This window comes from Pipistrellus hanaki (assembly GCF_964339955.1).
Source record: "Pipistrellus hanaki genome assembly, chromosome: 10".
Taxonomy (NCBI): domain Eukaryota; kingdom Metazoa; phylum Chordata; class Mammalia; order Chiroptera; family Vespertilionidae; genus Pipistrellus; species Pipistrellus hanaki.
Window position 1 is genome coordinate 15,746,003 of NC_140512.1, and position 13,192 is coordinate 15,759,194.

The 13,192-nt window shown below is 44.1% G+C and overlaps 1 protein-coding gene across 1 annotated transcript in view; it reads right to left on the minus strand.

Annotated features, from left to right (window-relative positions):
- The window catches only part of PRKAR2B (protein kinase cAMP-dependent type II regulatory subunit beta), a 59,735-nt gene extending 54,816 nt beyond the window's left edge, over nucleotides 1-4,919 (minus strand). The window contains exon 1 of the mRNA XM_084896434.1: nucleotides 4,443-4,919. Within this exon, the coding sequence (XP_084752560.1) occupies nucleotides 4,443-4,770 (328 nt within the window). The 5' untranslated portion in view covers nucleotides 4,771-4,919. The remainder of the gene's footprint in view (nucleotides 1-4,442) is intronic.
- Between the last annotated feature and the right edge of the window lie 8,273 nt (nucleotides 4,920-13,192).

Sequence of the window (13,192 nt, forward strand, 5' to 3'; positions counted from 1 at the left end):
ATTGCTTCTTCACTTTTCAAAAGATTTCATAGGAATGCTCTATTTTCAGATGGGGGAACCTGTAATTATCATAGATTCCTCTACAAATTGGTTTAATCCAACTGTTTGGCCTGTAAGCTCTAAACCCTTCTAATAAATTCTAAGTCTGGGGACACTACCTTTTCGGAAGTGACAGGTCAAGCTCTAGTCACTCTCTACACTGGGACAGAGGGAGGCAGAGTCTCCATTATAGCTTTTTTTTAGGACCTCAACAGTTCCCTAAAAGGGGGATCTCCATATGCCATTATTCTAACACCTAAAATTGTCCTTTGAAACAGAATTGACAGCAAACTGAAAAACAGAAATTAGAAGTGATAAAATTAGAACAAAATTGGAGAGGTATGGGAAAGCGACCAGCAGAAAAGTAAAGACCACTTTCACCCCTCTATTTGAGCTGGTGCCATCAATGTCCATGCTACAGACCCCGCTGGCTTGTTTGATTCAACCTGCACACTGAGAGGTCATTGTCATATGCCTGATCCCCTATGGGAGTCAACGGGTACCAGTTTCACAGTCAAGAACTTGCCTCTTTGGGTCAATACTTGCCTATTCGCCCCTTCTCTTACAAATAGCAGTACTTGTCCTAAAGCAATTCATAAGAATTGAGATGGACCAATCAATGCAATTTTATCACCATTAGTGGAAAAATAACCAGGAAAACCTGACCTGTATGAATTTAATTTAGGAATAACTCCCTGATAGGCTTGGATCAGAGAGATGTAAGAAACCAGGCTCTGCTACTTACTAGCCCTCTGTGTGTGACCATGGATGAGTTAATTTTTTGGAGCTTTAAGGATAAACCACATTAAGGTAGAGCTTAACATTAAAACTAACAAACAAACAAATAAAAAACCCTCAGATGACACCAGCCCCATCCCCTTCCAGAGATAAAAGCTGGGAGTAAAAGTATAGGGATGGAGCCCAGTCTACCTGTGTTCCCATCCTGGTCTTGTAGCATCCTAGCTGTGAAATATTGGGAAGTGACAGTCTTCCCCTTCTCCTAAGGCTGGGAGAATGAACTGGAGCATTTAGCTAGTGCCTAGTGCACAATGAATGCCAATAAATGGCAGCTATTTTTTAACTGTTAATATGAGAAAGATATTATCATCATCACTGTTTGCTGATCAATGTTTCTCCAAGTGAGGTCAGGGAACTGTGAATATCAGAAAGATCAGGCATGTCTGAGGGGGCAGGGGGATCCCATGTCCCAGCCCAAGAAAGCTCTCTAAGAACGGCACCTGGAAATATTCACTTCCGAATTAAACTTCCTTGACATGCATACTAACATTTAAGAATAGCTGATCCAGCTGGTCTTGTGTGTGTGTCATAGTAAGTTAGGACGTATCTTCTAGCACTTCTTCTCTACCACGCTAGTAGAATTACCCAGTATTTTTAAAAAATATATTCTGGCACTGTTTTCGACCTAGACATGAAATTGACAAGCGCCAGTCGGTTTGTTTTCCGATGGCACCACTTTTCCCCCCATCTCTGACCAGAAGTTGGCACACTTATGGCCTTGGTCTGTGACCAATTTTGTATAATCCCAACCTCCAGAGGGAATATGTGTTCAAAGGGTTGTTTAAAAAAAAAAAAAAAAAAAGAAAAAGAATATGCCTGGCCTGTGTTCTAACTAGTTAGAACATCAAGGGTTCAATTCCTGGTCAAGTGCATGTACCTGGGTTGTGGGCTCACTCCCCACCCCCGGGGCACATGTGGGCCAATCCAAGTGTGTCTCTTTCTCCCCTGCCCTCTCCCTTTCACTCTCTGAAAAGCAATGGAAAAAATATCCTCGGGTGAGAATTAGCAGAAATAAAATAACACGAGAAAAAGATGAATGTGATAGAGACCAAATGTTGCTCACAAAGTCTCAAGTATTTACTGTTTGAACCTTTACAAAAAAGTTTGCCAGTCCCTTAGTAACCTGTAATTATTGTTTTTTAATTCATTACCTAAGGATATGTGTGTGTGCTTTTTAAAAAATTGATTTTAGAGAGAGAGGAAAGGGAGGGAGAGAGAGAGAGAAAGAGAAACATCAATCGGATGCCTCCTGTACACACCCTGGCTGGGGATCAAACCCACAACCTAGATATATGCCCTGACCAGGAATCGAAGCCACAACCCTTTTGGCGCATGGGACAATATTCTAATCAACTAAGGCACCTGGCCGGGGCACCTGTAATTGTTAATAAATTCCAGGTTTCAAAACAATTTAGGAGAGAGAGAGAGAGAGAGAGAGAGAGAGAGAGAGAGAGAGACAGACACCTGAGTATAATAGAAAATACTAGGCATTTTCTACTGCACCTAGTTGAGGGAAGTACCATTGCCGAAGTTTCTGATGGGGTGTGTGTGTGTGTGTGTGTGTGTGTGTGTGTGTGATAATGATGAAATTGTATTTGGTTGCAGTTAAAGGTTTTAAGTCCTCAGGGTTAGGTCTGGGGTAAAAAGGGCAAATGGTTAACAAGTATGTATTAAAACTCACACTGAGTAATTTTTGCAATAAAGGTTCCTTGGAGAATACAAAACCATATAAATGATCCCTGATGTTTAGAAGTTAATAGCTAATTTTTTCATTCCAAAATAGAAATGAAATCTGCTGTGTATAACATACATTACTGTAAGGAAAAAATGAAATCATCAATGCCAAGTACTTCAAAAGCATTATTCAAGCAAAATATTTTAGCTATACTAACAACATATTGTATTGACCATACATGGTCAATACAATATGTTGTTAGTATAGCTAAAATATTTTAGCTATACTAAAATATTTTGGTGCCTAATTTCCTCCTTGGTGCCTAATTTCCTCCAGCCTTGGAAACTAGTCCCTTTTTCCTTTGTGTGTGTGCATGTGCATATGTATGTACACATGTGTGCATGTGCATGTTGGAAGCACAAGAAAAGGTATGAGATGCCTCTGCCCTTTGTGTCACCCATTAATGGCTTCTTCTTCGCATCTGTTTATAATATGTATTCTTTTATCCTTTTCTTGTTCCTGGGAAATAAAGCACTTGATTAAATTCTTGTGCAAAAACGAACAATTAAGACTGATTTAAAAAAAAAAAAATTAAGTAACAATCTTTCCCCTTATCTTCACAAAGCACTAATTTCCAGGGATTCTGTGACTGTTTTGAAGAAGCTCAAGGTATATTCATTTTACAATATATTGCAACAATCTTGCAAAGAAAAGAAACACCTTCCTAGGCACGTACACAAGAAAATTACACTCGAACATGTTTTCATTACATGAGACGTGCTGCGGGCACAAACCGCAAGCAGTGTAAATAAATACAAGCTGGCGCGCTGCTGAACACACCTTTGCCTTCCACCACAAAGAGAAACCCCTGCAAAGCGCACACCATGTTGGTTCAGCTTGGGATGCCATGAAGACGGGTATTAGGCGTTTGTGTAAATAGAGGCAGGAGATTGTGTGTGTGTGTGTGTGTGTGTGTGTGTGTGTGTGTTAGGAAAAGAGGGTTGTAAGCAGGAGGGTGGGACTTGACAGGAGCAGCGCTTTGAGAAAAATCCCTTTTTCTTTCCCATTCATTCTTTCCAGATTCAATGCCTGGCACAGTCCTTACAGTTCCTCATTGGCTTTTCATTCTAAAGACAACTAACAAGCTCTCGAAAACTTCCTATCGTGTTTTCACACACTCTTTCCCCCCCTAAGGCACCGAACCATTCAATATTTGTTTTATACAAAACAACAACCGCAAACTATGAGCCAGTTTCCTCATCCCAAAGACCCTGTGTGTCCCAGGCTTACAAAAGGGATCCTCTTGTAAGTGTGTCCAATAGGAACACAACGCTTGGGTATTGGCACATGGGGAAATAATAGGTTACTTTGTTTCCGACAATGTCCAAGCTGTCACCATACATTCTGTTCTGCAATTTCACGCCCCTCTCGGAGAAGATGCTCTCCTCACCACAAAGCCAATGCAATTGGACACCCCCTGGCCTTTTCGCTCTGGACACTCCATTGATAAACATGTAAGGGCTGGACGAGGACGCTATGAGCGGACCCGTTTCCTTTATGCATCATGATCCCCGTCCTCCAGCCGCCGGGAGAGCGGTCCTGCAGAGAGATGCCCACCCCACGCCGGCCTCCCCCGGGCTCCCCGCCCAGCACCGGAGGGAGAGGGGACAGACAGGCGGGCTGAGAACCGGTAGCTTTCAGCTCCCACCTGCAGGGGAGGGGCCGGAGGGGGGAAAGCATGGCAGGAGAGCGGGGTAGAAAGGTGGGCGAGCGGGGAAGACAGAAATGGATGCTGAGGGGGTGGGCGCGGTGGGCAGGAAGGTGGGGAGCGCGGGCAGAGAGGTGGGGGGAGGGGGGAGAGCTGCGGATCCGGGGCCCCGGGGATGGAGGCGGCAGGGAGAGGGGGCGATCGGGGGCCCGCGGTCCTCACCGTTGAACGCCACCGTGTCCGCGGCGGCCTCGTCCTCCTCCTCCGGCTCCTGCTCCGGCTCCCCGTTCTCGGAGTCGGTGTGCATGGGCTCCTCGGCGAAGTTGACGCCCTTGCTGGGGGTGCCGCCCCCGGCGGCGGCGGCGTTGGCGGCCGCGGCTTTGCCCTCATGGCCGGAGCCCCGCGCGGCGCCCTTGCGCTCGCTCTCCCGCCGCAGGCGCGTGAAGTGCTGCAGCGCGAACTCCAGCAGGTCCGGCGGCTGGTGCCGCAGCACCTCCACCGTGAAGCCCTGCAGCAGCTCCGTCAGCCCCGCCGGGATCTCGATGCTCATCCTGCCGGCCTGGCGGGCGGCGGGCGCCGGCGCGCCGCCCTCGCCCCCTCCCCGGACAGGCCTCCGGCCCTGCGGCGGCGGACGGTGCCGGCGGCGCTACCGGCGGCAGGCGCGGCGCGGTGGGCCCGGCGGCCCGGCTGGCCCGGCGCGCGGCTCCTCCTCGGGGCAGCGGCGGCAGCGGCGGCGGCGGAGCGAGCGCGGCCCGCGGAGGGCTGGCTGCATCTCCGGCTCCTCCCGCTGCCGCCGCGGCCGCTCCTCTCTCTCCCCCGCCCCCGCCCGGCGCCCCGCCCCCGGCCCCCGCGGCGCGCGCCCGGGAGCGCCCGCCGGCGCCCACGTGACCCCGGAAACCATGGCAACCGCACCGGCGGGCGCCGCGCGTCCCCCGGCCGGGTGGCTGCGGGGCTCGCGGCCGCCGGCGGGCGGGTTCGCTGGGAGCCCGGCTCCGGCGCGCCGTGGAGGCGCGGGGCCCCGCCCTGCGCCCCCCGGGGCGGTGCCCGTCCCTCCGGCTCCACCGGCGGCACCTCGCCGGCCACCTGTCCGTCCGCGCGCCCCGGAGCGGGCGGGAGCCGCGGGGCCACGTTCCCGCCCGGAAACTTCCGTCTCCACCTCCGTGCTGGCGGCGGCGGCGTTTTATCTTCTCCTGAGAATCCAGTAGCTTTGATAAGGGTTGGCGACGTCTTTTGTTTGAAGTCAGCCGAAACCGGTTTGGCTCAGTGGATAGAACAGGGGCCTGCTCCCGGGTTCCGGGTTCCGGGTTCCATTCTGGTCCCCGGTTCCATTCCGGTCAAGGGCATGTACCTTGGTTGTGGGCACATCCCCAGTAGGGGGTGTGCAAGAGGCAGCTGGTCGATGATTCTCATTGATGTTTCTAACTCTATCCCTCTTTCTTCCTCTCTGTAAAAAATAAAATATATATTTTTAAAAAGTCATAGAGTGGCACTGGTTCTCAGGTGGACAAAGAAATATTCCCTCCCTCCACCCCCATCTTTTTTCCTCCAACCACATTTTATCCAGTTTTTCTCCATCCGTTTGGTCTATTATGTTTTGCTCTCATGATACTAGTATTCCATTTCCACCCTATTCATTGACTACTATTTATTGAAACAAATGCACTATTTATTGTGAGGCAGTTGTCATAGTTAGTTCATACCCTTCAAATAGGATACGGCAGAAACTAGAATAAAATGTCCTAGTTAGGACAGATGGTCCCAAAGCAAGGAAAACTTTGCTTGCTTGGACTCTTATTGTTCATTTTAAGACTTTCCCTTAGGCCTTGACTGATTTTGAATGCTTCAATATAAGGATAACAGAGTTAGAGATGTGTGTTTTCAAAGTAGAAATCTTGATTTTTGAAATGAGGCTAGTTCCTCAAATGTTTACAATTTTGAATTATACAGTTGTCTTTTACCAGTTAGGTGCTATTTAAAAACACATAGTTCATTTTCCACAATGACCATCATATTATTGTAAACTAGAGGCCCAGTGCACGAAATTCCTGCATGAGTAGGGTCCCTAGACCTGGCTGGCAGGTCTCTAGACCTGGCCTATCTGTAGGGCGAGAGTGGGGTGATGAGGGGGGGAGAGGTGGCCTGCTGGCACCTGCCTTGGCGAGCTGGGAGCAGCTCCTGCGTTGAGTGTCAGCCCTCTGGTGGTCAGTGCACATCAAAGTGACCGGTTGTTCCACTGTTTGGTCGATTTGCATATTAGGCTTTTATTATATAGAATAAAGTATTTCAAGGGCAAGCTCACTTAATTATTCTGAGTTATCTTTCTACCCACAAAAAAAGAGTAAATACAGGACTCAGGAAATTCAGAGACTAAAAATTGAGATGTAACAAAAAAGTCACTTTTATAAAAAATATATCTTGATACTAACCTTTTTTAGTAATCCAATGTGAATTCACTCCATAAGTGAAAGTTTTCTCTATTTTCATTTCTTTTTAACCTCATATGATTTTAAATATGGTAATGTGAGTATTAAGCATTTCAAGAGGCAAGCTTTTATTAAATACCATGATCTCACTTGCATTGCTTACAATATTAACCAAACTCTAACCATGTAAGCCTTATTATCTTTATACATGTTGTAATTTAAGACAAACTTGCATTATCTGTGTTTATTCATTATGTTTTTATTAAGATTAGCATTGTTCACACATGGCAGAAAACACAAAATACAGTGGCTTAAAGAAGATAGAACTTACTGTCTATAATGTAAAATGTGAGCAGTTCAGGAATGCTATGGTTCCATGATCATCAGGCGCCCAGGCTCTTTCCAGCCCCCCTACTCTGTAATTCTCAGTTTGTGGTCCAAAATTACTGCTCCATTTTCAGTCATCTCGTCCACATTTTAGCCAAGAGGAAACTGGAAAAGAGAAGGGAACTTGCCCTTGATCCCACACACACCCCATAGAACTCACTCCAGATGGACACATCTATGGTGTGACAAATTGCATTTTCAAAAAAAATGGCTGCAAACATATCTATCTCCTGTATCATGTGCTCTTCTACAGTGTCACTGACACTCCCCTATCAATAGTTGAAGTCTTATTCCCCCCCTCCCCCCCCCATGAATTGGGATGGGTGTGTGACTACTTAGACAGAAGTCCTCCCAGTGTGACAGAAACAGCGAAAATGTTTTCATTCCGTGACATGTGGTTGCAGTCAAAGTCCTGTCATTCCCTGGCTGAAATCCTGACCCACAGAATCTGTGAGCATAATAGAAAGGTTGTGTTAAGCCTCCCAAGTTTCGGGGTAATGTGTTACTACATGGCAATATTAACTGTAACACCTGGCTGTAAGGAAAGCTTGAGAATGTAATCTTCATTATGGGTACTCGTGTGCCAAGTAAACATTTGCAGATTAAGGGGAATGGATTCTGGGAACAATAATCAAAGTCTGTCACAATGCTTAACACCCTTTCATTCAGAAATGGTAGGGGGTAAAAAAAGCACTCCTTTTCCAAACATTTACAATAGTCATATTTCAAAGTAGCATCCTACCTCGTGTTTCAAAATGCATTTAGTCTTTTTGTGTGTGTGAATTTACTGCCAAGGTCATGTGGCTGTCATTTCTTTAGGGAGATAGAAGGGAGTCAAGCATGAAGTGCATAACTGGTTAGATGACCTATGTAGTCTTTCCCATACTGTTATATTGTACAGTTGTACAACATGAGAAGACATGTTGGATTTAAAATATCTCTGCAAACAGCTCTTTTATAACAATATTTGTTTGCATCAATTCTTAAATCAGCAGCCATGACCTGGAAAAGTAAAGCTTGATCATGATCTTCCTATTATGTTAATATTGTTCTCAGGACAAATGTTCACATTTCAAATCATATTCTGGCTTTTATTCACTATCACATAAACGTTTTGGTAATGTATGATTTCCTTTGCTTTCATTTTCAGAATATTTCCTTTTGAACCTTAGAATACAGTGACAGTGGCTTAAGGGGACTATTGATCTTTGAATTCTTTAAAAGGACATTACTGATATTGATTTTTTGGTTGTTGATTTACAAAGCAATTTGCACTAGTTTCTCTGGGAATCCGAAGCAATTGCAAAAGAACTCCAAACGTTCAGCATTGGAATAAAATAGAGTGCTACCAAATTTGGGAAATTAAAAAAAAAAAAATTTGAACACAGACATAAATTTGTTTATATGCAGCTGCCAAAACAGAATAATAGTATGGGCAAGTCAAAAGTTTGGGCAGGTTTCACAGTGGATGATAATAACTATGACCAATCAACCACACAGCATTTCTTTTCTATAGGTAAGAGATATCATGATCAAGTGTCTTTGTTGGAAGAAACATATACTCTCTCAAGGGAAAAAGGCAAATTGAAAAGACACAGGAGCTGTGCTTGCTGTGGTGATCACTGTCAGTTTTATGTTCTTTTGCAGTTTAGCATTGACTACAGTTTTGGGTCTCTAGTTCCTATATTCAAGAGAAAGAATCCAGTTAGTTGGTCTTAATCATCCAGTGGATTGGCTGGTCTTGAGTGAGAAGTTCTCTCCTGATTAGGTCAGTGTGGGCAGTGGTGTGCAGGATAAGGAAGTGGTCAGGCAGTAGAAATATATGACAAGCCAGGCTCTTCAGCTGAGAGATAAGTGCAAAACAGGGGCATTGTAAGTGGTACAGGATTCTCTAGTTTGCTAAGACTGGTAAAGGGATTCCTCTTTAGGGAACTAACCAGCCCAAGCAATTTTGGAACTAACTTATCCCTCACAACTTACCTGTTAAAAGATGGTCACCTCATAACTTGAAAAATCTAGTACACATTTGGACTAAGACTACATAGAAAGTTTAATCTCTAGATACGGCTTTGCAAAAGGTTGCCTCTGGCAGACCCACTTCTCAAACTTCAGCAAGCCTGAGGAGCACTTGCCTGGCTTATGTAAAGGCAGTTGCTGTTATTGGTCTTACCTGTGAAGTGTCAGGAGCATAAGTCCAAAATACTTCCCCATTTGCCCCAGGTAATATTACCGTGGAGCCATGGGTCAGACTGTTGGACCTCAAAGGGAGGGTGGGGATAAAAGGGAGAGATCAACCAAAGGACTTATGTGCACACATATGAGCCTAACCAGTGGTCAAGGACAATAGGGGGGATGGGGCATGAGTGGGGGGAATTGGAATGAGCGGGTTGAGGACAAATATGGGATACCTTGATCAATAAAAAAAATAATAAAAAAAATAAAATAAAATAAAGGCAGTTGCTGGCTCCACCCCCTGATTTCCAGATTCAGGAGCTCTGAGGTGGGGCCTGGAGATGTGTGTTTTTGTAAAACACCCAGGTGATGCTAATGCTGCAGGTCTGGGGACCACACTGTGAGATCCACTAGAATAGATTTCCTAAGAAAGAGTTTATAATCAACCAAAAAACAGCTGCTTGAAGTAACGTTTTTGCTTAACATCAAAGCATCATTTTCATGTGCTAAATGAAAACTAAGTGCAGCTTCATTATTCTGTTCTCCCTTAATGAGTCTGGCAAAGTTAAAGAGGTCCTCAAAAGCAACAGAAAGTATAACCTTAAATGGTCTATTTCATAAATAGAATATGGGTTTCCTATGAAGGACTAGATTGGACTAACAAGTTTATCTCTGCTTCCTGAAATTACCCTTAACTAGTGGCGAAAAGAATGGGAAAAATAAAACTGTAGACTCATAAGGACAAAAGAAATAGAGAACCATAATGAAATTTTAAAAAATAATAAAAAATTTTAAATTATTCAGCCTTAAAAAGGAAGGAAATTCAGATGCATGCTATAATATGGATAAATTTTAAGAACATTATGCTACGTAACATGAGCCAGTTTAAAAAAAAAAAAAAGGCAAATACTCTATAATTCCACTTATATGAGGTATCTAGAGTAGCCAAATTTTTAGAAACAGAAAGTTGAACGGTGGTTGGCAGGAGCTGAGGGGAGGGAGGAATGAAGAAGTGTTTAATGGGTAAAGAGTTTCAGTTTTGCAAGATAAAAGAATCCTGGGGTTTGTTGCAAAACAGTGTGAATATACTTAGCACCATTGAACTGTAGACTTAAAACTGATTATAATGGGAAACTTTGTAATATGTATTTTTCCATCATTTAAATTTAAAAGTTTTTTTTTTTTTTTAATTACAAAAGAAAAAGAATAGGAGAAGAGACAAGAGCAGATAAGTATTATCTACTACAATTTTGGAGCTAACTTAGCAAGCTCGAAAATGCTGGAACCTAAGCTTGGGTGAGGGGTCAGTGAGGGGAAGCCAGCAAGATGCAAGATCACATCTGAATCACAGAGTGAGGAGCACAAACAGCTGGAGACACCGGAGACTGGGTGCCTCTGAAAGCGAATAAGGAGTGAGGATCAATGAAATGTTTGTTAATTTCATTAGGGGGCTGATAAGTCTGTCCACCCTGTGGCCCCTCTCTGACCTGTATACATAGACCAGCACCTGCTTCCTGCATTCCCAGCAGGCGATGGAGGAGTTGACTTTATGCAGAGGTTTGTGCAGCTGGCTGTGGGGATAAGGCTCTGTACTAAAAAGAAGGGCATTGATTCTGATTTGGCAAACTAACATATCAGTGGCCTTCCTACTCCACTGAACTCCCAAATTTCTGAGAACCGGATTTATACCCTCCCAGGCAGAAAATCAAGGGATTCCTCTTTAGGGAACTAACCAGCCCAAGAGACAAGAAGTACAGATGCTGATATTTGAGTCTGAAAAACCCAGCTTACTTTATTTTCACCCCATCTTGAAGTTCACCAGTCAGTAACCATTACTACCTCCTCCACATACTTCATAAATATGAATTCAGGTAAGAATCACCAGATGACCAGTAAAAACTTTTAGTATGAAGGACTGGGACCAAAATAAATGAACCAAAACAAAAGTACCTCAGGGAACAGGAAACAAATATAAAAAAGCACTTTAATATCCTCAGATAGACAAGAAAAAAAAATGATTAACATTTATTTATCAGATACTGTCCAGAGCACTTTATATCTATTACCTCATTTAATGTTCACAAGAACCCTATGTGGTGTATATATTATTACACTAAATATTAATAAAGCAAGGCATAGAGAGGTTAAATAACTTATTTAAGATTACACAGTTCACAAATAGCACTGGGTGGGATCTCAGGCAGTTTGGCCCTGTAGCCACTATTCTATATTTGGAAGTAAAAAGAAATAACACAGAAATTTAAACTATCCTACCTATAATCAAGAGGTAATGTACAAATTGACCATCACACCCCTTGCACAAGATGGATGCTCCCATGTGGTCACAAGATGGCCTCCACAAGATGGCTGGCAGGGAAGGGCAGTTGGGAGTGACCAGGCTGGCAGGGGAGCAGTTAGGTGTTGATCAGGCTGTCAGGGGAATGATTAGGGGGTGATCAGGCTGGCAAGTAGAAGTGGTTAAAAGCAAGGCAGGCAGGCAGGTGAGTGGTTGGAAGAAGGCAGTCCTGGATTGTGAGAGGGTGCAGGCTGGGCTGAGGGACACTTCCTCCCCCCTCAGTGCACGAATTTTATGCACCAGTTCTCTTGTGATTATATAAATATCTATAAAAGGGTTCAAGATAAAAGCTGAGGAAATTCAACAGAAAATAAATAAAAAAATCTAAATCTAGAAAATGGCACAGAAAAAGTACCCCCCACCCCCCCCCACCCCCCCCAAAAAAAAGCTCAATATAAGTTCAAGGAAAAAACACACACAATAAGTGGAGGAAAAATTTTAAAACATCATACAGGAATTATTTCCCCAAAATTTAAGGATATGGATTTCTAGATTGGAGGGCCCCATGGACAGGCCCTTGGAATAATAAATAAAAATACCTTCACCAAGACTGTAATACTGAAATGTCAGAACACTAACATAAGCAGAAGAGTATAAGAGCTCAGAATATCATCAGATTTCTTAGCAATAGCACTGGAAGCTATTGTAGAAGACTGGAACAATATCTTTAAAACGTGGAAGGAAAATTACTTCCAACCCAGAATTCTCCAGCAATCTAGTCTGCTAAGTTAGTACCCAACAAAATAAAGGTGGAATAAAGATAGTTTCAGATATGTCATTTTAAACAATACAAACTTTGATGACCTTTTCTCAAGAATCTGCATGATATCAAATCAAGGAAATAAACTGAGAACTATATAGGCATATAGAGGATCCAGTGAGCAGAGGAAAACTGACATATGCTCCCACCATTATCAACCAGCTTCCTTGTGCCTGTGCTCACATACCTGTACTTCTGCCTGTGAATTCAAACGCCCATGTTCTACCTGTGCTCTATCCTGTTCCCTCTGACCTACTCAGGGAAATTGCTCTGTACTTGCCATCTCTTTCCTTTGTCACTGTTTTCCTTTCAACTGAACCACCCGGTAGCACAGAGGCTCTGGGGCAGTGGTCGGCAAACTACAGCTCGAGAGCCACATGCGGGTCTTTGGCCTCTTGAGTGTGGCTCTTCCACAAAATACCACGGCCTGGGCGAGTCTGTTTTGAAGAAGTGGCATGAGAAGAAGTTTAAGTTTTAAAAATTTGGCTCTCAAAAGAAATGTCAGTCATTGTACTGTTGATATTTGGCTCTGTTGACTAATGCGTTTGCCTACCACGGCTCTAAGGGACCCCTGACTCATGCCCCATCACGTCCAGGGTTTGTAGAATCTCCTCCCTGAGTGTAAGCAGTCCTTGTTCCTTCCTTCTGGCCAATAAAATGTGGCAAACGTGAAGATATTTTGCAGATGGTTAAGGTCCGAAAGCAATTGATTCTGAGTTAATACAAAATGCGTCTATCCAGGGCTTGACTTAATCAGCTGAAAACTCTTTACGCCTCCCTGAGGGGAAAAGTCTCCTCTCTGGCTTGATGAGGTAAGCAGCCCTGTTGAGGAAGCCCACGTGAAACGCCCTTTTCCCTTAGTTTTCAGGACAAC